Genomic DNA, 22,631 nt, shown 5'->3' with positions numbered 1-22,631 from the left:
AGCTAATAAAATAGCTTAGTATGAATTAAAATTAATATTATAAATAAAACATGTGTTATTTGGTAATTATAATTATTTATTATTCGCAACTATTCTTATAGACTAAAAAAATACAGAAATATGTGAAACTAAAATTACACAAGCAACTTCACAAATTCTTCAAAATTCAATATCATTATCAAAAAGAGGAAAACATAATTAACGAGAAGCGTAAAAATTTCCATATAGGAATAATCTTTCCTTTTAAAATATATCCAAAAAATTATGAAAATGAATCGTTTGCGTTGGAAAGAAGAGAATAATGACATTTTAATTCGAGGGACGAGTAGTAGCATATGGAAATGTAAATTACGCGAGTGTAGTGGCCGCCGCTTATCGTGGTGGAACATTATTTGTAGATTCTCAATTTCGCATGGGAGTTATGAAATAATTTTTCCCTGAAACCCTCTTATTCAGACAGCTGTACTGTGAACACAGCACCAGGGGTTAACGAGTTTCATCCTCGATGCACCAAAATTTCGTCGCCTTTTCATCGATGCTCGCCCAAATACATTTTATTTTTCGACAGTGTTCAATGCGGCCGGATCATGTTTTTTACATACCGATCGGCAATTTCCAATCGATTCGAGCCTAGTGGAATGGAAAATTAGAAAGAATAGCGCTAGTGTTTACGGATAAGACAATATTTTTATCCATTAAATTGCCATTCAAAGCTTAAGTTCGAAATTTTTAATTAAGCATTCAACATTAGCCAGCAATTAGCCAAGTTTAAGTAAATTCGACAAATTTTCAAACCCAATTTTCTCGGAAATGAATCGTCGTGTGAACAAATCTTATATCTTTGACTTATATTTTTCACGTAGAATCGCTCCCTTGCTGATTGTATTATGATTACTGAAACATCCTATATATCTTATATTTATTACATTTACCTTTCAAACGGAAAAAGAGCAAACGAAACAAGCTGAATAGTGGAACTCCTTTGAAAAAACCCTATTCGTGGTGAAAATTATTCAGCGTTAGGGCACGTGGCATGCAATTACACGCGTCGCCTGCATGAAACGAGGCTACATACATATTCTCGTGTATATTCTCGTTGGTCTAATGCGATTTGCGCGAGATGCCTGTGGAGAAATGTCATCGTGGGACGAAACGAAGGTCCGCTATGGAAGTTGTGGGCGGTGACTGTTGATTTAATTATAATCGTCAGCTCCGCCCAGCACCCTTCAATTCAATCCAACTTCCACCCTTTATTTTCCCCTCTGCTCTGGTTCACTCAGTGTTTCTACCTTTTCCCTTACCATTTCAAAATGTTTTCACCGAAAGTCTTCATCTTTTGAACGCTACACTTTGTTTAAAAGGAAGGGATCTGTCTCGATTAACTTTTCATTGCGATGGTTAATTTGCATTAAAAGTAGCTATGTAGTAATTTAAAAGAGCATTTGATGTGAGTTTTGTGAGATGATTTTTAGTGAAAGGTTTATTTAATTCCAGTACTTTTCCAAAAGAAAATCTTTCTTAACTGATCCTATATGTAATACAGTTAATTTAAATTTCTAAAGGTGAAGATATGTGTAATTAATAATTTTCTCAAACATCTTATTTCAAGTTTACTTTGTTGTAATAGATATCTGCTGTTATTTCATGATTTGCTGTCTAAGAGTGTTCTTCGTTGTTTCATTTGAATAAATAGAATTATATTACTTTACCACTAAATAAAGTAAACTAAACTAACTAAATAAAGTGTTAGTCTTTCAATAAATGTAAGAAATATATATGCCAATATTTATGGTCGCTATTGTTATGTACATACAGTAAATTATTTTTTTCAATTGTATTACCTACTACTCTCTTGGATTAATGTGTTTCACAAATGTTTGAGATGAAGCGATTTTGAACGATGTAAAGCGATAGGTACTTGAACGTAGCAGGTTCGTATCAAGTGAAATGTTACCGGGTTAACCTATCTTAGAAGATGCTCGTGAGTAGATATAACGTACGTACATTCGTGCGATATAGTCAATTTAATCACAGAGTCCCGAAGGGTTTCATAGTATATAAGGTCAAACGTTGGCATTTCATTTTAAGCAGGGAGAAACTTTGATGATGCTCAACGATTGTTAAAAATGCCAGCTGGACCTTCTTAATTAACGTTTGCCAAAGATAAGATGTAACACGTGATATCCTAAGTATTTAGTATGTTTAAACAATTAAGAAAATATATATAATTATTCGTTAATTTTCCTTCTTTTACTTGGTGTTTGGTGTTTGCTTTACTTGAAAAGCATTACACTAGCATTGCTTGATATGAAAACATATTTTTTCGCATAAAACCATTTATTTTAACATTTTTCATCGCAATCTACATGTTTAAACTATAATTGCTTATTTATATGTTGTCAACGTGTGGTATATTTTAAAACATTTCCAACACAAAGAAATAGGTTTCTGTTACACGTTTCTCAAAAGTACATAGTTGCTTTTTTCCCTCCTGGAAAAGTTTTCTTTCATATGAAGTTACAAGACATGCATATTTTCCTTTAATCCATCCTCTTCTGAGGTTGATATCCCTGACGTTTCGCCTTCGTCAAAGTTGGCAACTAGTAACATATTTGTCGAATAAATTTTAAATGAGTAAATTTGTAATATTACGTAAATCTGTTTTTCTATTTTATCAAGCTAAATCTTGTTTTTTGTCTATATATGTTTAATTATTCTGACTGAGAGCCAATCACTCTAATCATTTGTTTATCTATTTTTTACCTATATATATCTTCATCACGATTTACAAGTTACAAAAGAAAGGAAAGCTGACTGACTAAACGACTGACTAAAAAAAAAAAATCGTTCTTTGTAGTAACATTTTATTAATGTTTTATAAATATACATTTTTACAAAATATTCGTAGTTAGGTTTTCAACCAATTCTCGCATTATCGTTATCCCAATTTGGTTATTTACGACAACAAGTCAATTTCTTTTACTCGAAGAGTGAGACGGCATCACATAATAAGAATTCCAAAGAAGTCTGTATAACAGTTGGCGCCCCTTCGAAAATCTAATGGCTCTCCAGACGGTCGAAGCGCAATTAAAAGTTGCGGTCGAAACTAACTAAACCAGCCGAAGTTTGATTTAAACGTTTCCTGGCTGCTGTTCCTCTTCCTGCTTCTACGTGACACCATTTAATTGCATTTAAATGGATGTTGGAGAAGATCTGCGAATGTCTTCGTGTGTTTCCTCTTTAACGAAAACCCGATGCGAGGAGAATTGACGCGAACTAGGGATGTTCGTTAATCACGATCGACCAAAAGGATCTTAATTGACCAGAGGAACATCGCGAAGCGATAATCGCCTCGTCCTTATTTCGTGGCGTTCGAATACATTAAACGTTTCTCGCTTCACTTTTATCCTCATTACTATCTGAATGAATCTATTGCGACGGCTTTTGGAAAGAAATTGCGTACTTTTCCTCGGGGTAGTCACATTTTGCTTGGAAATTTACTTTCCTATACTTCCTTTCCCTTTAACCCTGCTACGATCGTTTTAATTTTGATATTTCGATCTTGTTGTTAGCTCAACGGACAGATAACAATTCTTTCATACGATACGATCGCAAGTAAAGTAAGAGTAAAGTTTGAAACAAATCTGAAAACGGTAAAAGTTTCCAAGATATTTACTGTAAGCATAGTGAGCTGTTGTACACAACTAACCACCACCTTAACCATACTACAGATGTGTGGCGAAAATGAAAATACCAAATCCCCGTGTAGATTCCTTTCCTCGACCGATCTGTCCAAGCGAGAAATAACTGCAAATAACGTTCGGGGATTACTTAGTTACCGTGATACACTTGTGGCCCTCACTCTGTGTGTCGCGCGATGCAGTAACTGGGTTTTCCACTTCTCCTCTTGTCCGTGTGGGTACCTTTGTGACTGATATATCTATGGCTACGTGAACCAACATATACACATTCGATGTCGTCGAGATGAGAAGAGAGGAAGGGAGAGAGAGAGAGATAGAGATAGAGAGAGAGAGAGAGAGAGAGATTTTGGTGAGTCTCTTCACAAAGTACGGATCTGTCCCACTCGACACCAACAAGGGGGAATTGAAAAGCTGCCTGGCAATCCGGATAGCTTATCTCGGTCGAACCCTAACCTTCTTGTATCTGCCTCTTTTTTCATGTCTTCCTCTCTGTTACTCATTTCTCCACCCTTCATTTAACTCTCATGGATAATTATTGCTAATTGTTAATACTTCTTTTAGATGAGAGTAAGAGGGAACGACGAGTTGAGATTATAGAGTTGTCTCATTAATACGGCTTCGAGAGGAACGTTTTGGTATGAATATGATGTCGCTCGAGGCTTCCGGGTTAAATCCGTATACTAGAGGAATTGCATGAATATTGTGCAAAATACATATAATTATACAATTTGCAATAAATTATAATTAGAATAAGAAGTAGCATATACGTCTTTCGTGTATATGATATTTAGAATGAGATCTAAATGTAGAGTAATATTATCTAGAAGCCGACAGGCTCGATTACAGTAGATTGCTGGCTACAACTCGGTTTAATTCGATTAACTTGGTGCAAACTTGTTTGCTAGGTATCACGTAACTCCGAGTTATCTCGTTTTTCGTTTACAGAAGGGGACGGCGTTCACGGGTGGAGCTACTCTTTTTTTTTGCTAACACAAATATACTCCGTTATTAAACGATCAGAATATATAGCTTTATTCACTACTCAATGATTAAAGATCCTCGCTGACGCTCTAATGTATTACTTTCTGAAACAATGTTTTCTGAGAAAACATAGTACATACACTCTTTTTAAATACGTTGGTGGAGGTATTAATAGAATGATCGGATAGTCGAATGACTTTCATTTAGAAGAGTACCCAGTATATTTTTGGTTTCGATATGATAAATGGATATTACGTCTATGTTCACTAAGTAGTCGCAATCTTAATTTTAGTTTTATCAAGTTTAGTCTAGTTACATACTTTTACGGGCCTGTGTATAACCAGCGTTTGCAGAAAAAATCCACAAGATTAATAACGAATTATAGAGGATAAACAGGAAACTTGTTTTCTCAAAGTGGGCTCGTGCTATTTTGCAATTCCTGCTTTCGATTACTTTCGTGATTTCCTTAATATGATAATTAATTTCCGATGTGCTCGACTCGCAAAACGACAGTAGTCAAGTTGCATGACACTCCATGCATAACGCCAACATAACATCGCGGTCGTTCATTTAATTATATCGCTGGCATAAGTGTATCTACACGCTGTGAGCATATTATGTCCAGTCGATCGCGCGAGCCCGTTAGTTCGTATGGTTACGGAGTATTTACTGACACAATAATTATCGCAATTGACGGGGGCAGCCGCACGAGCAGTCAGACCGCAGAGCAAATTCTAGGGACGTCGAGTAGTATTACGTGGCAGGAAACTCTCACCCTCTTTGCTCTATTCTCTCTCTCTCTCTCTCTTTCTCTCTCAGATTTACTTGGTTCGACAGCTTGTATCGACGGTAACGAGAGGGCACAGGACTCCTGTATACCGATCATTAATATTGGACCGAGTTCTGGCTATGTCAAAGGGGACGCTCCTTCGAATCCGATATTCAAGGTGTTAATGGTGTTTGAACTGAAGGAATGGTGAAGGGAGAACTTACGAATCGGGCAGCTTGTTACTCGTAAAAGATTGCTGAAATTTGTGTGATTCGACGGAAGTGTTCATTGAGGTTTGTAATATATTATGGGAAAAGTATCTTTGATTAATATAGAAGAAAGATATGGTAAGTATCTATACACTTTGTCGATTTTAATGAAATTTTAATGTGACACAATTGAAAATAAATCTGTTACGTCCAAAGATGTAAGTCATTGAAGAATATCCGATAGATGAAGCCTGACTTCGAAGACAAAGGTTTCTATTAAATAAAAATTCTAGAAACATAGTGATATTAGTAGCATTAACGATAAGAAGGGTAGTTCGCTTTGTGTTCGCACGTAACTACAGAAACATATGTAAGAAACAAGATGGTAGATAAACTAATTTCACTCGCATTGCTTTTTAACCCTATATTTCGTGTGGATGGGCCACGTGCAGAAGTACCTACTCGAATTAGGACGTGATTGTTGCGAATTACCGATCACGAGTTTGTGTACACCATAAGGGTTAGTCGACATATTTTCAGGAAAGACTTGTAGAGTGCCAAGTGTTTGCGGACCTATCGGTGCTGATAATGGGTGACGATGGGACCTTTCGTAACTTCGTTATGCTTGAAGGGTATAACAATGGCCACGTGCCTGTCGTTCGAAAACATTGTACTGCCACGCTTTCGATTCTAATACTGGGTTAATGGAGTCTCCATTAATTAATACAATGCTTGAAACTACGTCCACGAATGTCCTTAATATATTGGTTTCTATTTTATTCTCTATTTTTGTTTAAGACCGATGATAGATAATCGAGTCATTAATATAAAGAGCATCGATGAGATTAGGTCTTCTTTTAATTTGTCGATTTTGTTTCTTAGGAACGATATTGGAAAACTGATTCGTTCTCTGATCTGTAAATAATCCTAGCACATAAATAATTTCGAAATAAATTGTAATCTATTTGTAATTAATTTATGCGCTGAATAATCGTACGATGAATAATAAAATTCAGCAATGTCGAATTGTTCAAATTCGAAATTTACTCTTTGCATCCATAAATAATTCTAATGCTTTCTTGTTGATTTTAAGTTCTCTAAAGAATTTGAAAACGGCAGAACGTATCATTTATTTTCATTGTAGACGAAGATTTTTTATTTGATTAATTATCTTTGAGATCTATATTAACTACCCATTATAAATAATCACTCACCGTTTCTCGAGGAGGACTCCAACACTGTGGCGAATTACGACCACTATGACTACTGGTAGCTGAATTTGAAACGGAATGAAGATTCTGTGCAGTAATGTTTAAAGGTGTCACTGGATCGTCTTCTGTTGTCTCTATATCCACTTCGTCGTCAGAATTATCTTCTTTTTGAGATACCGAGGTATCCGATGGTTGTTCTTGAGTCACCGATTCAACTATCGGTGGCCCACGAATTACAGGACGAAAGGCAGACTGATGCAATGATGGATTCACCGTTGGCATAAGCGGTTCTGTTGGATTGGAACCGCTTATTGGCGGTGGTAGAGGACCTTAAAGAAAAGAAAAATGTTATGTTACGCTAAGTGTTATGTTAGCTTTATGAAGAATATTAATTATTACGTTAATAGAAAATACAATGATTAGAAATATTTCTGACAAATCTATATGAATAAGTCTCTGAGAAAAAGCTATATGTGGTTGGAAGGCATTTGATTTGTCATTGATGGAATAATTCTAGAATAATGTGAATTAATGTAGTAGAATAATGTAGAGAAAAAGATGAAGAAAAACATTTGACGATAAATCCATAAAGATTTGTAAAAAATCAAAATGTAATATTATTAAAAAATAATGGGAAAAGTAAACGTTCAAAAATAAAAAGTCCGAAAATCAAATAACAATACAATTTTACTAACATGTCATCTGAATGCATAATTGAATTTTCCAATTCTTATATGAAAAGTTCTTCTACGTAAAAATTAAAAACTCAATAACTTTTCTCCCTTCCACGTTCTTCAAATGTGTATAAAACGTCTCAAAGAAGCAGCGCCTCTTTTATATGATATTTTATAGAAATAGGTACACACAAAATATACTACACAAATATATAGGTACAGTTGTACATATATTGTGAGTAATCCTGGCAATGAATTCAAAACATTAACTAACGATATTTGTTCGCAGCAACGGTTAAGCTAATCCTCTAAATAGCTTGTGCATTTACGGCTAAAATTCGTTAGTATCACTGGTAACTTTTGCACGCCACTCGAATTAATGGTCGGTTCTCTTTGCACGAGAAATTTTGTCTGCTATTAGTTAAAACAATTTTAAGTGATTAATACTAACTCTGACAAGAAAATGGAAATAGCCATGTTAAATCGATCGCGCGAATACACATATGTATGACTGCATAGTGGAACGTGCATTAATAATTATTATCAAAGACCATTACCTTACACGCGTGGGAACATGATCGTTGCACCGATTAATAATTTTCGTAGCACTCTTCACATTCACATATTCCCTGTAATTATACTAATGAACTCTGCTTCCGCAATGTAATTTCTGCTCGCGACGCGTGTAATCTGCCATATTACGCATTACAATCTGCCTAAACTGCGTTATTAACTATAGAAACGCAAATCTATAGAATTTGGGCTAATTTAAATATAATAAAATATACACGTTCTAGTAAAATATGTCAAATTAAAATATTCCACAGAAATACACCAGTCAAATATACTAAGTGTAATGAAATATATCGTTAAAACGCTTAATTAAATGCACCGAAGATAATAGATCAAATGCAATATCAATGCCAAAAAGCAAATCTCCAAGATATCACGAACTCACCAGGAAAGAGCACTGGTCCTCTCTTAGCGAGCCACGGGAGAGCGTAGGGTGAAAATGGAAAACCGGGTGTCTTGGCGGCAGCAACAGCGGCAGCCTGTTGATGTTGATGCCACACATAGTCCATCACCAAGCTCCTAGACAACGGCAAAGGTAATTCCGGAAATGGAGGGACACGTGGATGCGTGGGCGACGGCACGAGGGTTGGAATTTGCGCCGTAGGCGATGATCTCGGCTGCTTTGCAGGACTTGGCGACTCCCTTGACGTTGGATTATTAAGTAATCGCTTTCTAGTGCCGCCGTTGAACATTGCTTTCACATCCTCCCACGCGTGCACCACCTCGTCCGGCGGATTTCCGGAAAGTTTCATGTGACGACGCCAGGAATTGAAGTTCGCCGCGTCCGGTTGCACGTACTTGTCCGATGGGCCGATTCGGTGTGAATGGAAGATGAACTTGTTGGGGGAGAAGAAGAGGCCACAGTAGGCGCACTTGATGCATTTCGCACGCGAACTGTTATAGCGAGCTGGTAGAAACGCGCCTCGACAGCCCCAGGCGCATTCGTGGTGCACCGAGAAAGCGAAGTCTTCTGGTAATCTTGAAGAAAACAGAGTGTCATTGAATAGCGATGCGGCGATTCTAAATGTGAGAAATTTAGATTCTATGTGTTGGAAGAAAATGTATAGTTCGATATGTACCAAAATGATTAGGTTTAAATAGGTTTAAAATTGTGCATATTTTCAATAGTCGTAAAATAAAAAATTCGTTGCTTTGTCGATTTTGATAGTTCTAGCGTTAAAAATCTTTATATGTTAAGTTAAGGAATTTATTATATTATATGTTTTTATGTCAAAGGAGACACCTTTACATGTTAAAACACATTCTATGAAGTGAAGCAATATGATTCCTAACAATTTTGTGAGATAGCTTGATAAAAGTAAACCAACCTAGGCGGCGCATTGTCGCCGAGGAACGATTTGCAGAGACGCTCGGCTTCCCTTCGCGTAATCATGCCGCATCTTCTGGAGGAAACGGGCATAGCGCCGGCTCGACGGAGGATTTCTAACTGGACGGGAGTGCATTGCACGCAGGTGATGCCCAAAGCTACCCTGCGATTGTGGATCTCGTTGTAACTGAACTGCTTCAGCAACGTGTTGCTTATCTGAGCCAAACATAGCCTTTCTTGACCCTCGATCACCAGGGACACGATGTGAATGCCATAGAGAGATACAGTGCCCACCTGCAACTCCTGATGGTTTAGGTTCACAACGTGGTTCTTCGATGTTAAGAACGATACTATACGAGATACGAACTACAAAGAAAGAAGTAAACAAGATGAAAATTATAAACCAAAGTAAATGTATCTTCAGATTTTATTTTAATCTTTATAATTCTATATACGATCCTTGTATAATAATAATTTACAATTAATTAGCCAACATTGAGCGAGACAAACACGACAATAAAGAAATATGCAATGTTATTTCGTTTGTAAAGTGTTTCATTTTCCCTATCCCAATAAATAATACCATATAATAATATGTAATAATAATTCCCTTGATTTCGCAGAAATTTCACTATATTTTAATTTCTACAATTTCATATATAATCGAAATCTCATATAATGACAACTTACAATTAATTGGCTAACGCTGAGACAAAGAAATAACGTTACTTTGTTTCGGAATATCGCGTTTTATCTGCCCTATCCAAATAAATAATATACAATAATAATTCCTTTGGCTTCGGAAAAATTGTTCAAAAATAATACTAAAACCTTCTACAATAATAATTCACAATTAATTGGCCAATACTGGGACAAACGCGTCGCCAAAGAAATAATGCGTTTTATCTTCAAATAAACGCGGATAATTCGTGATCGCGGAACGTTCACCGGAAACAATTATAAAATAAAATCCCATAATATAAAAACACATGCGATACCTGATTGGATTTCGAATGCGACTGTGGCTGCGGCGATTGTGCTGATTTTTGGGGCGCGGTTATCGGCGGCATCGATAATACCGCCGGCCCATCCATTCTACTGCAACAAAAATAAAAACAGAAGAATATTCCTGAAATAACAATCGAGTTCAGTTTTTACAGGCACTCATCATTTCGCAAAGCCCACTTGATAAATTATTTTCTCTTTGTCTCTCATACATGTATATATACGTACACGCTAATGAATGCTTTTCGAATTACACCGATCGGTTTAAATTCTGTAATATTTTTCAATATGAATGTAATAATACTATTGTTCAATGGAAAAATGTAATATGAAACGCCGTATGTTATTATTGTTCTGTATTGTTGGCATTATTGTATGATATTATTGCGCTTCAGTTGTTTCCGTTTTGTGTTTCCATTGTAATTATACTTATTACGCTCTATTGATCATCTGACTGACCAATGAACATCATTAAATGCAATTTAGATTGATGAAATTATTTTTGTCATGTTCTGACTATTTTGTGGCTGTTTAACCTGTTTATAACACTACATTGCGTTTTATAATTATAAATTCACCTAACAATTCTTTACGTTGTGGTTATTATCACGAAAAATGAAATACGCCATGTTTGAAATCGTATTGAGACACGATCGTAATTGAGCCTCGCAGAAGCCAAATCGATCAACTCCACTTTTTATTAATTAAATACATAAAAAAGTACATCATCGCATTCTTTCAGTTATTTCCTACAATTTCCCCATTGCTAATACCGATATGTGACAAACTTTTCCGTCGCGACGTACGAAATTCAGAATTCCTCAAACACTGCTTTATCTCCAAGCAAAGGTGGCCTCGTCGAAAAGAAATCAGTGACAAAATATAAAAAGTACAGAAGAGGAAGAAGAAGAAAATACGATGGGAGAACGAGTCGCATCGGGTTCCTTATCCTCTTACACTCTTTTCTCTCACTCAGAAGATGGAGATCTGAAATAAGTGCTCGAGTGCTACCAGCAGAGCCTCTTTCCATTAGTTTAACGCGCGGCGAAGATTTCATTTCATTGAGCCCGTGAATTTTTCATGAGAGGCCGTCCGCCTACCAAATAAACCGGTGAAAAAAGGACCCCAAAAATAAAAACAGAGATAGAGAGAGAGAAGTAGAGGGAGAGAGAGAGAGAAGCAACCAGAGAGACGCGATGTAGATATAACAAAGAAAAAAGAGAAATAGAGGGAACGATCTGATTTTGCGCAGTCAGGATAGAAAGAGAAAGAATGATCGATTCAACCAACAGACAGAAACGAGAGAGTAAACCAACGACAACCAGAATGCTATAGAAACTAGAGAGAGATAGAGGGAACCCTCGATGTTGATTTTAATTGAAAACGCCTCCATGAAGGTATAGCGTGTATACCGCTACACGTACAACGGTGCACGCAGATAAAACCCATTTACAAGCGGGCATAGCCCTGACGTAGAAGCACAGAGAGCGCCAGTGCTCCAGCAAACGTCCCCGGGGACCGTAGAACGAGGGGGTAATTCAATTTGACACCCCCACCCACGCTTAAACAAGCCAGCACCCATCCAGCCCTCAACTCTCTTCCTCTGTCTTTCTTCCTGTCCTCTATATACGAGATATATACTGCTCTTTGTCTATGTTTCTTTCTTTTCCCTCTTTCTTTTCTTCTGTTCTCTATATTTGTCCTCTTCTTCCATTTTGGTCTCTGGATATATATGTTGTATCTGTATTTCACTCTATTTTTACCATCTTCCTCGTCCTTTCCTTCTGTTCTTCATGTATATATACATATATATATATATACACACACAGTATTACTTGTACCTTTTCTAGCATGATGGCAGAGGTTGTCTCTCTCCGTCGCGCAAATTAAATTCTCATCCACCGTGAAACAATGCCAGTACCCGAGTCGGAACAACCCCCTACTTCCAGTTCAGCTACCTCCCTCTCTTCAGTTCACCTGCACGGTTGGAAACGTTGCAACCCTCCACGACTGCAATCCCCTCTTCTCTATAGAGAAGACTCGGATGCCGTTGGTCAGCGGTTCGACAGATCGGACTCGAATCGACCGCATTAATTACTCGCTACTTACAATTAGTACAAACTAGAAACGGCCGCGTACGTTCTACTAATGGTCGTGGCGTTTGTTCTCCCTACTTAGTGGCACATTCATTAGCTAATTGAATCGCGATCAAGAGAAGCGAGTCTTGCTGTAGGTTTTTTCTTGGCGGCAGAAATTATATCCGAATGGAGATTGAACAAGCGAAAGCTCTTGGATAAGAAGAGACGTTGTCCATCTTTTCAAATTGATCGATATAAGTTACGCTCGATAGGTTAGTTCCAAGATTTTGGAAATATTTCTAATGTAAGCAATTTCGAACTTCTGAATAGAAGCACAAGATAAAAATATGGTAGAAATAAAATAAGGACCTGAAATAATTAAGACCTGTGTTTGACGATATCACTAAAAGTGCCTACAATTAATTTATACGGTCGTCATTATGCGTATTCCAAATTTCAATTGAGATTTTGATCAAACATTTCCAAGTTTTCTCATTTATCGAGTTTCTTTTGCGACTCTTAGCTTTTATAAATTTATACCTTGCACGAATGCAACAAATCGCGATTGGTTAACCATTTGCTTTATAATGAATTATCGCACTTTATATGAAACCAAAAACTCTTCTAACATTTATGAACTACAGTGTATGCGTATTCAAATACACTTCGTTACCTAACCAATAAGATTCCTAAAAAAATAATAATAATAATTTCTGCACAATGAAACCGTGATTGAGACTGAGGTTGCATCCTAACAGAAAAATCAGGATAGAGATAGAAATAAGACAAGAGTAGAGAGACAGGAGTCGAAAGGTATAGCAAGAGGTTGCAGAGGCAAAAGCGAAAGAGAGAGAGAGAAGATGGATAGACGAAATGAGAGCACGATGTAGTCATAATGGAAGCGCAGAGATTTAACAACGTTACAATGAACGAACAAGCTTACCCCGACCCCGTCTCTGGACCCTCGGAAGCCTGCCGCCGCGCCGCCTCCAGAAGCCCGAGGATCGCAGATTGAATTGTAAAATAACCGAGAGGGGAACAATGCGCCTCGGTACAACATTGTGTTTGCATTTAAATAATCCGCGAGCCCGCGGGTACGCTTATCCTCGCGACTTCGTTCGCCGACTACTACCCTCCACTGCATACAACCATCCCTTATCTTGTATCGTGTCCATTTGTCTCACGTGCACTCTGCTTTTGCGTACTTATTTCTCCGTGGAAACGGGAAACATTATTCCATACAGTTACAAACAAGCGTATATATGATGGAAAGAGGTAAACAGAGGAGAAAGAGATTTTTCACTGGCTATGACATGGTACAAAAAAATAGTAAGATCGGATCCTCGTTGTTGTGTGGGAAACCTGTACGGAAGTTTATATTTAAGGCTCTGGGTCTATAACTTTTTAATTTGTGGCACGTAGGTTCGTTAGGCCAGCAGGGAATTAGAAAGGGAGCAATTAATATAGAAGAGATATTAAACGAAGTAGGAAAGGACAGAGCTGTGGGTGAGGAAATTGGGAAAAAAGGAAAATGAAAGGCAAACAAAGAGAGAGGATGTGCAGTTAAGTAGGTAAATTAGGCAATTAGATAAACATTTATAACAGATAATAGGTATATGTGGTTAATAGTCAGATAGATGATAGATAGTAAATGCGTAATAGCAAAATAAAGATAAAATGAGGTTTTGTATGTAGGTGATTAGAGGATAGTGAATCAAAATTGTATTTATTGTATTTTAGAATACGTTTACGATGAACATAAAATAACTGAAATAGAATTCAAAAGTTCATACATAGTGCTCAAATTAATGATAAAACAAAATCTCTGATATTCGCAGATTGCTTGTATATATAGTTTATGTAACAATCTATCTATTCGGTTACTTTATTAGCCGATAATAATAGTATGTTACTGATAAGTAGCATAAGTATACGATTTTATCGAATAAAGACGAAAAATCACATTGACCATTGCAATGAATAAACCTGATTATTTCTTATTTAAAAAATGAGAAAATTGTGGTGAGACAATAAGCTCGCAGACAAACGGCAGTTTCAAATAAAAAATTCGTAAAACGTAATCAGCAAATAAATATAAAATACCTAAATCAATCGACATAACTACTAGATTATTAATTATATATTTCAATTCAATATTAAATGCTTTTATTTTAATACGAGCACGAGACTGTTTTTGTCTTACATCAGGTTTCTTTTGCAAGCCATTCGTTAATATAAAAACATCTATATTAAGATTCAAAGAACAGCTCGCTACAGTTGAAGGATTTACCCGTCGCAGCAGCGTAACAAATTGCGTCTCTTTTGTAGTCAGAAATATTTACGTTATCCTAAACGGGATGCATTTTAATTCCTCTTTACAGACGTCAAACGATGACTCGTTGCTTCGACAATCTCCCAAGAAGATTACGTAATTTAAACAAGTGCTGTCTGTTATATTCCGCGTACCTAATGAAAAATACGAGAATAATAGGAGAGAAAGAACGAAGTTCCGATAACTGGACACTCACAAATTTTAGATATTTAAAAATTGCCCCCTACAGTCTTTAAAAAGAATGAAACAACCAGCCCGTAATCTTTGCAACCATCTAACAACGGTTAAATATCTGTTAGAGGAAATTTGCCTCGACTTTTAGTGCATTATCTTTTTTCCATAAAAATGCTATAAAGACGTTATCATATTAAATATATCCCTGATTTATGAAAATTATATAACTATATCTTGGTGCGTAAAATTTGATAGATTTATCGTTCATTTTTAGAAGATTTATGACCCTAACGAGTAGTTATCTTAGTTAAAGTTCAAAAGAATCATAAAAGGTGAACATGTTATGTTCTTTCCTGTATTTGCTGTTCATATATAAATCGAACGAAAAGCATGATTGGTATGCACACGAGAAGATGGCGGACATATTTCTCGACGATGCAGATGGTTCGATGTCTCGACGAAAAAAGAAGCAATCGTTTACGAGTAGCCAAGCGAAAAATTACTGGAACACGGCGGAACTTTAGTAACTCGTGAAATTGCTCCCAGATGCTTGTAATATCGGCGAAACTTTTTCCCTGGGTCACCTGAGCCCCGAAGGCGTTCAACTAATATTAATTCGGACCCTCTAAAACAGGTTGTTGTTTTCAAGATCTTTCGCGAGTTAAATCCAAAGCGATGCACGGCTAATCTCTGGGCAAACAGTTTATGGTGTTTGCTTGGCTATGCAACGTACTATGGGGAAACCAAGCCCCCTTTCTGCTGGATGTAAGCCCTCGATGTCCCGCGGGACCAGTTTACCCCCGTCTCGTGAATCGGCTATCAATTTACTTAGAAACAGCCGTGAAGTGTCAGGCTACAGATTTTTATAGCGCTTTGCGTATTCTTTGAGTTGGTTAGAATCGTTGTTAAAGGAAAACAAAAAGATCGAAATTTTACAATAACGTATAGTTGGTATAAATTTATTTAAAAACTGCCTTGAAAGTGTTCAGCTGCAAATTTTTATAGCGCTTTGAGTATCCTTTGAGTTGAGTCTTATTTAACGATTACCAGTATCATATTTAATAAGTAGTGTTTATATAGAGAATGAGATTTTGATTTTTCATATTTTGTGTTAATGATGCTTTTGATTTAGTTTGAAAGTATTGAATGTTAGAAGGTACAATCTTTTTACTTCCAATTTATAAAAAGTATCTAAAATATAATGAAAATAAAATAGTTTGAAATACAAATCATATTTTAATCCCCATAGGCGTTGATATTAGTTTTGCCAATAGCATTTACATATTTTGAATAATTGCGAAAAATGAGAAATTAAAACCCGACAGCTTTGGTTTGATTAATCATTTCCACATTTCCAAACGTATGTATCTCGCCTGTTTCTTATGACAATTTTAGTAAATCAATTTAGTTAGACTTCTCTAAAAGTCATAGAAAAGGTACATGTTTTACCAAACTTTGGAAGAGTTTGACTTAATTAGTTCTAAAAGAAATTGTCAAATATTCTTCACATTTGTAGAAATATTTTTTTATGGGTTTTGTAGGAATTTAACTAAATTGGTTTGTAAAAATCGTTATAGGAAGCACGCGAGGTTTGCGAATTTAAAAATTATTAAATAAACCAAAGCTAACCGGTTTTAGTTTTTAATTTTTAGTTTCCCGTTTTGTAATTTCAGAAAAATTTGATAATTTTCGTTAACTAATTCACGCACTCTGTCAAAACCGACAAATATCCACAAATCCGAGCCAAATACAAATCAACCCAACGAAACTCCATTCAAAGCACGTGCATCTCACACTTGAGTCTGCACAATCAACTCCTTCCACACTATCACCAATCTCACATATCTAAAATGCGGATATTCATGCAAATTCATATTTTTATGAATTTAAAGTAGATTTATTTTACTTGTTAAATATTGTAATGAATATCACAATTTGGATTTTATACATTTTTGCATTCTATGTGCATTCTGTGCGCTATTGAACTTTTAATTTTACAGTGGTCCGCGAATATTCCTATTCCAATTGCACTCTTGTATCAGTAATTAAAAGAATTTCTCATACTACAAGGAAAACCTTGACATAAGATCGAAACGAAGAATCACGCACATCAATAATGATCCTATTATATTTTTTTGAAACCGGAGATATTCTTTTAATAATAAAAAGATCACGCATGGAAAATAATAGAATTATATTTCTCATAAACGTATAAAAATTTACAGTCTATTAACATGTACTTCTGTCTACTAAAAACTCAATCAATTAAAGAAATACCTGTTTAATCAAGCCTTCCAAATCTCTTCCTTCGCCGATCACTGATCCTGAGTCACGTATAATCCGGCCACGAAAATCCCGCAATCGAAAATCAACCCTCTTTACCTATTTCTCTCTCTTGCAATTTGTCAAACCGTTGTATTTCGAAATATCGCGTTCACACGAATCTACATAACAATTTCTTTCTAACTTACTGATATGCGTTTCTTCATAGTAACTAAATCTACTAATATGTTTCTGACCAGCTCGTCAAACCATAAGGGAATATAAGTTTCACGATAAAACGCAACGTCGCGGAAGATCGAAGAAGTCTTTAGGGATCACCACGAAAATTTCCTAGGATCGTTCCTGCAATAATTCGATCTGTAGAAAATATTTCTCTTTTCACCTCGCTGAACCACGAAGAAACGGAGATCCCACGAAAAAGTGGAACGGACGCGGAAGATCAAGGAGCGCGTTAGGGATGACTACGAGCGACTGTCCGCGTCCAGCATTTCGCTACACTTTCCGAAACGTTCTCGTCGTCTCTTTCCTTCGCTGTAACTTGTTCCTTCGTCGCACGTAGAGAAAAGAGAGAAAGATACAAGGGTAGGTTGAACGTAAAAGACAGAGATAGAAGAGAGTAGCGAAGAACCGCCCCCGAATGAGCTCGTCGCGTAACAACCAACCCCATAGCGACGATAACGGGGATGAAGGCGGAGCTTGGGGTAACTTGGCCGACGGGGGTGGCTGGCTCGCCTCAGGGGTAACTACAAACACGTACTTACCGAACATTATGATCATACTCGAACTCGAGCCACGCACACAGAAAGGACTTCCGAATGAGTGAGGGAGACATGATAAACGTGCACTCAAGGAGACTGTGTTTTCCAAAATGATATTTATTCTTTTTAAAATTCTTTTTAAAAATGATCGAACGAGATTTGTGTTGGAATAGTTTTTCTGATTTTTTGCGAGAGTTATAATTTTGAAAAAATTTGGTTTTATGATTATTAAACTGCAAATGTTTATACATTTATGAGTAGCATTGAAAACGCAAAAATACGCAGTATATACATGTAGTATACGAAAGTGTGTATGTAAAATACCTAAAATTCAGTGCTCGTTGTAATATTTGATATGTAAAGCAATTTTATATTTTTGTTACGTTTTTTTAACTAACTTCATAGAAGTATAAACTCGCATTAAACCGACTCGCATTACTGACCGCGGTAGGAAATTTAAAAGCTCAAAAATATACAGAAATATGTGAAATATCTAAAATAAAATACTCGTTATAATATTCAATGCATGTCCATTAAGATACGAAATTACATAAATATCCATGGTTTAATTGCGTAAAAGTCTCTATCTTCAAAAATAAATACGAAAATCGTATTTCTTTTGGTGCTCTCAGATGCCCGTATGTAGAGCACGAGCAACCTTTCACGCTTAGTCGGAGCAACCATAACGGAATATCATTTTTTAACCATCGACTATACCCAGTGTGTTCACAGTAACGTCACTGGTGACATTAATAAAATAATGCAGTCACGGATTTCAGGACACTCGAATGCACGGGGCTGGTTGAGAGAAACCAGGGGGATGTGAAACTGAGACGCGACCTTATGTTCGTATATCGTCGCTCTCGTCTCTCTTTCTAGGCGTGTCGAGAGTGAAAGGACGCGTGTCAGAGCGAGAAGGAATAATATAATTGGCAGGGGTCCGCAACAATATTTATTACACGTAGGGGTAGGAAAAATTCTAATGACCAACTGGGGTATAAACTGCACCAGCCTCTTTGCGGTTCGTTAAACGATATTTCGTTAGAGGGACTACGCCAGTTACTTGCAAAGATGCGCACTGACCTTTCTTCTATTCTTTTCCGTATTTCTTGTTTTTCTTTTTATTCAGTTTTTGATACATACTTATACAGTGGCTCGATAAAGTATTCGTACACTTATCACGGAAAACTGTCATGTGTGCACTGTGCATATTAAGTGGAACATTTTGAAATTTCATTAGCATTATAACGAGACGCGACTGTCACGATTGCATTAGCAAAATTTGAAGCCAGTATGAACATGTATATAGAAGTTATATTAGGTGAAAAATTGATATGCTGTATAAATAGCATATAATAAATGTTAAAGATAGACTGAATACTGAGAGTTATTAATATTGCGGCTAATTAATCGTTTAAATGCTTTTGTCATGTGTGCGAAAAACGTATATACTTGCATTAAATAAGGTAAATGTTGAATAAGTGCAGGAAAATCGGGACCCAAGCCGGGAATCTATACAAACATTTTCTCATACTTTAGATATTTTATATATTTTTGCACAACACATTCGTTCTGTGGATTTTCGCATTTTCATAAAAATCCGCAATCTACCACTCTACAATCATAAATTTTCATTCTCTTAGGTCGCTAATAATCCGTGAAAACGATTCTTACGGCTTTAAATAATGGAGAAAGGAAAGTACAGTGGCAAATCAAACGTGTAGCTATAATTACGCACCAACAGTGCAGCCTATAAACCACCATTAACGCTTTGTATCCTTAAAAACGTATCCGAGCAACAGCGAATTACTCACGACTACCACTTATCTTCGGTATCGCGATTGGTTTTTAACAGCATTCAGCCGGATTTGATCGGTATCGTGAAACCCTCTGAAAGCCTCGTGTCTCGTACAAATCAGCCGCACGTTTAGCTGGTACAAGAAGCTGGCTTTAATACCCGACACACAGCCTCATCAAAGCGATCCTTTCAGTACCGATAGGCCACCAAGGGCTACAGTTAACCGTTCCATCTTCTTTTGTCCGGGACCTAGTTTGTGGTAGACTAGCCTCTACACGTTTACCAATAAGTATCTATGTTTCACCAAACAGAAGATTAATTCAGTATAGTTTCATCGTTTGTGAAAGATATTTGTACATATAATTGAGCGATTAACCCTCCTTTGACGTTTTATGTTAAAGTCTTGCTTTAGTTTCGAGATGAATATTGACAAAAATTTGAATATTTCACGATCCAAGGATCAACGGAAGGAAAGTTTCGAAATTATAAAGTTTCCATATTTGAGCGTCCCAGAAGCCAAATTGATTGATCATTAATCGATACTAGAAATACTAAAAATGAGCAAAAGGAAAAAGAAAGAGAAACGAATAAATATCAAGATTACAAAATCACCGTCTCTGCGTTAAAAAACAAAAGTCTGCATTTTTCTCCGATAAACTCTTCGAAAGTCTAAGATCTTTAAGAAGGTGATTCTAAAAATATAGTAAAGCTACGTCATCCACAATTTTGTTCTCGTCTACTTGTACGTCGTACTTGCGATACGGCATTAGCATAACGAGTTTCGATTTCGAGATCGTTTGTTCGGAGGTGACGATGCGTGACTAATTTCTGCACGAGGGTTGCACGACGTCACGAGACGCGCAGGTTTCATAGTCAAAACGCCTTGTTACATATGGGAAACGTCGACGACTAGAGACACCATTTCAACCGTGTAACCGTGCAAGTATCGCTGCGGGCACGCTGGCATACTGCACAGTCAATTAGTTTAATAGGCCAACAGTTGTTACACGACTAGAGAAAGCAAGGGTGTCCCCACGTCCACTGTCACGCCCCTGAAGAATCCTATTACCGCCAATTGATCGATTTATCCGCGAAATCCCTTGCATTCTCTTTGATTTCTTCACTTTCGCTTGTAATCAGAAACTAAGAACAACAGTTATTTTTTAAATTTTTACGCAAAAAGTTATTGAACAAAAATTAATTTCTATTTAATTCCATTATCGATAATGATTACCAACAACCGAAGAATTTTCCGACCGCCGATAGCCGTTGCCCGTGGTTAAAGTAATTTCTGTCATCCATAACGGCTACCAGTAACCGACAAAATTTTGGTGATTTTTAAGTCATTCTTGACCAAAATCATTTGAATCAAGATGCCAATTCTGCAACTCTTGAAATTTTCCATATAACCCTTATAAATTATATATATATATATATATAATATAAATAAAAATATATAAATTATTTATATTATATATATATTTAGTTATATAAATATATATAATATAAATAAATTATATATAATATAAATATCCCTGATTACATACATCCTTGGTACATCTCCGCAAGATAAAAAATGTCTCTCGTATATTCATATATTTTCATCTTACAAATCGAAAAAGCCAAATCCAAGAAATCCATGAGGTCGAGAAAATAGAGAGGAATCTCTGCAACATGGAACTAACGCGAAAGGTCTACAGCATACGATAGAATACGTCTTAACAGGAAGCGAGATTTTAATTAAAGGGGAGACAGCAGAGGTTCGTTGCGCGCAAAGCGTTATGCATAATGTTATTCGGCGTATCTACTGTAATAAGTGTAATCCGCGCACCCCCGATCCTCTCGACACTAATAGTCCACGGATAATACAGATTATAACCCCCTTCCGTTCCTTCCCAATGAAACTACCCTTCGAGCTTGAAAGCCAAACCTGCTTGTCTGAACTGAACGTGTTTGCTGCTCGAATAGCAATCTGAAACAATTCCGAAGCAATCGTATAAGGTATCGTCGTGGTCAGCACTCTTCCTCCTCTGAAATCGATTCGCGATTATTCGTCTGTTTCCACGATCGCAAATTTCTCTCTCTTCCGTGGCCAGATTGCATATAGTGATTATGGTTTTCGAGATGATACTTTCTTTGTCTTACCTTTCTTTTTTCATTTTTTGATAGATAGAAATTTTGTTCTTTTCTTTTATATTAATATTGATGGCGGTAAAAATTCGTTATATCTTACAGAGTAGGGTACGATTATTGGAGTCAAAATGATGTCCGGGTTAAACTAATTCAAGAAATTGATAATTCTAACGACGAATTAACTCGCCTTCTTGGATTCCATTTTTTCAGTTGTGTTTGTGAAAATATGAATGTGTACAAAGGTCATTGCACGTAATAGATATTTCAAATAATATCTATGTAAATCTAACTTAAATGGCGCTAATAAATAATGTAAGTGTGCGTGTTAATATCTTGACTAATTTAAACTATTAGCAGTTTACTAATTATGGTTAGGTTACTTATAATTGCGTAATTTGAAAATATCCAATTCGGAAAGGTGTATAATAGGAGAACACAGGGAGGCAACCCTCGGTTAAGTGTTAACTGTGCCAACAAACCCTGTTCCTTTCGCAACCCCTTACAACGTGGCAAAATACACGATGACCCTTTCCACCCTATGAACACTCGAACCTCAAGAGAGCTCGCCACTCAAACGATCGTAAACAAACTTCTGATCTCGTTTTAAACGTTTTCCACGCGTGCG

The 22,631-nt window shown here is 36.5% G+C and overlaps 1 protein-coding gene across 2 annotated transcripts in view; it reads right to left on the bottom strand.

The window, feature by feature from the left end:
- The window catches only part of LOC100651577 (SKI family transcriptional corepressor 2), a 29,536-nt gene extending 11,772 nt beyond the window's left edge, over nucleotides 1-17,764 (bottom strand). Inside the window, exons 1-5 of one of the 2 annotated variants that reach the window (XM_048409919.1) lie at nucleotides 17,312-17,764; nucleotides 10,444-10,543; nucleotides 9,447-9,739; nucleotides 8,504-9,096; nucleotides 6,875-7,200 (exon numbers count right to left, since the gene is read on the bottom strand). In XM_048409919.1, the coding sequence (XP_048265876.1) occupies nucleotides 6,875-7,200; nucleotides 8,504-9,096; nucleotides 9,447-9,739; nucleotides 10,444-10,539 (1,308 nt within the window). In that variant the 5' untranslated portion in view covers nucleotides 10,540-10,543; nucleotides 17,312-17,764. Of the gene's footprint in view, nucleotides 1-6,874; nucleotides 7,201-8,503; nucleotides 9,097-9,446; nucleotides 9,749-10,443; nucleotides 10,544-17,311 lie in introns of both variants that reach the window. The other variant, XM_048409918.1, reaches the window with a different exon arrangement.
- Nucleotides 17,765-22,631: the final 4,867 nt, after the last annotated feature.

This window comes from Bombus terrestris, chromosome 11, assembly GCF_910591885.1.
Source record: "Bombus terrestris chromosome 11, iyBomTerr1.2, whole genome shotgun sequence".
NCBI lineage: Eukaryota > Metazoa > Arthropoda > Insecta > Hymenoptera > Apidae > Bombus > Bombus terrestris.
The sequence above is the reverse complement of the archived record's forward strand: the minus strand, read 5'-3'. Positions and strand labels throughout refer to the sequence as shown.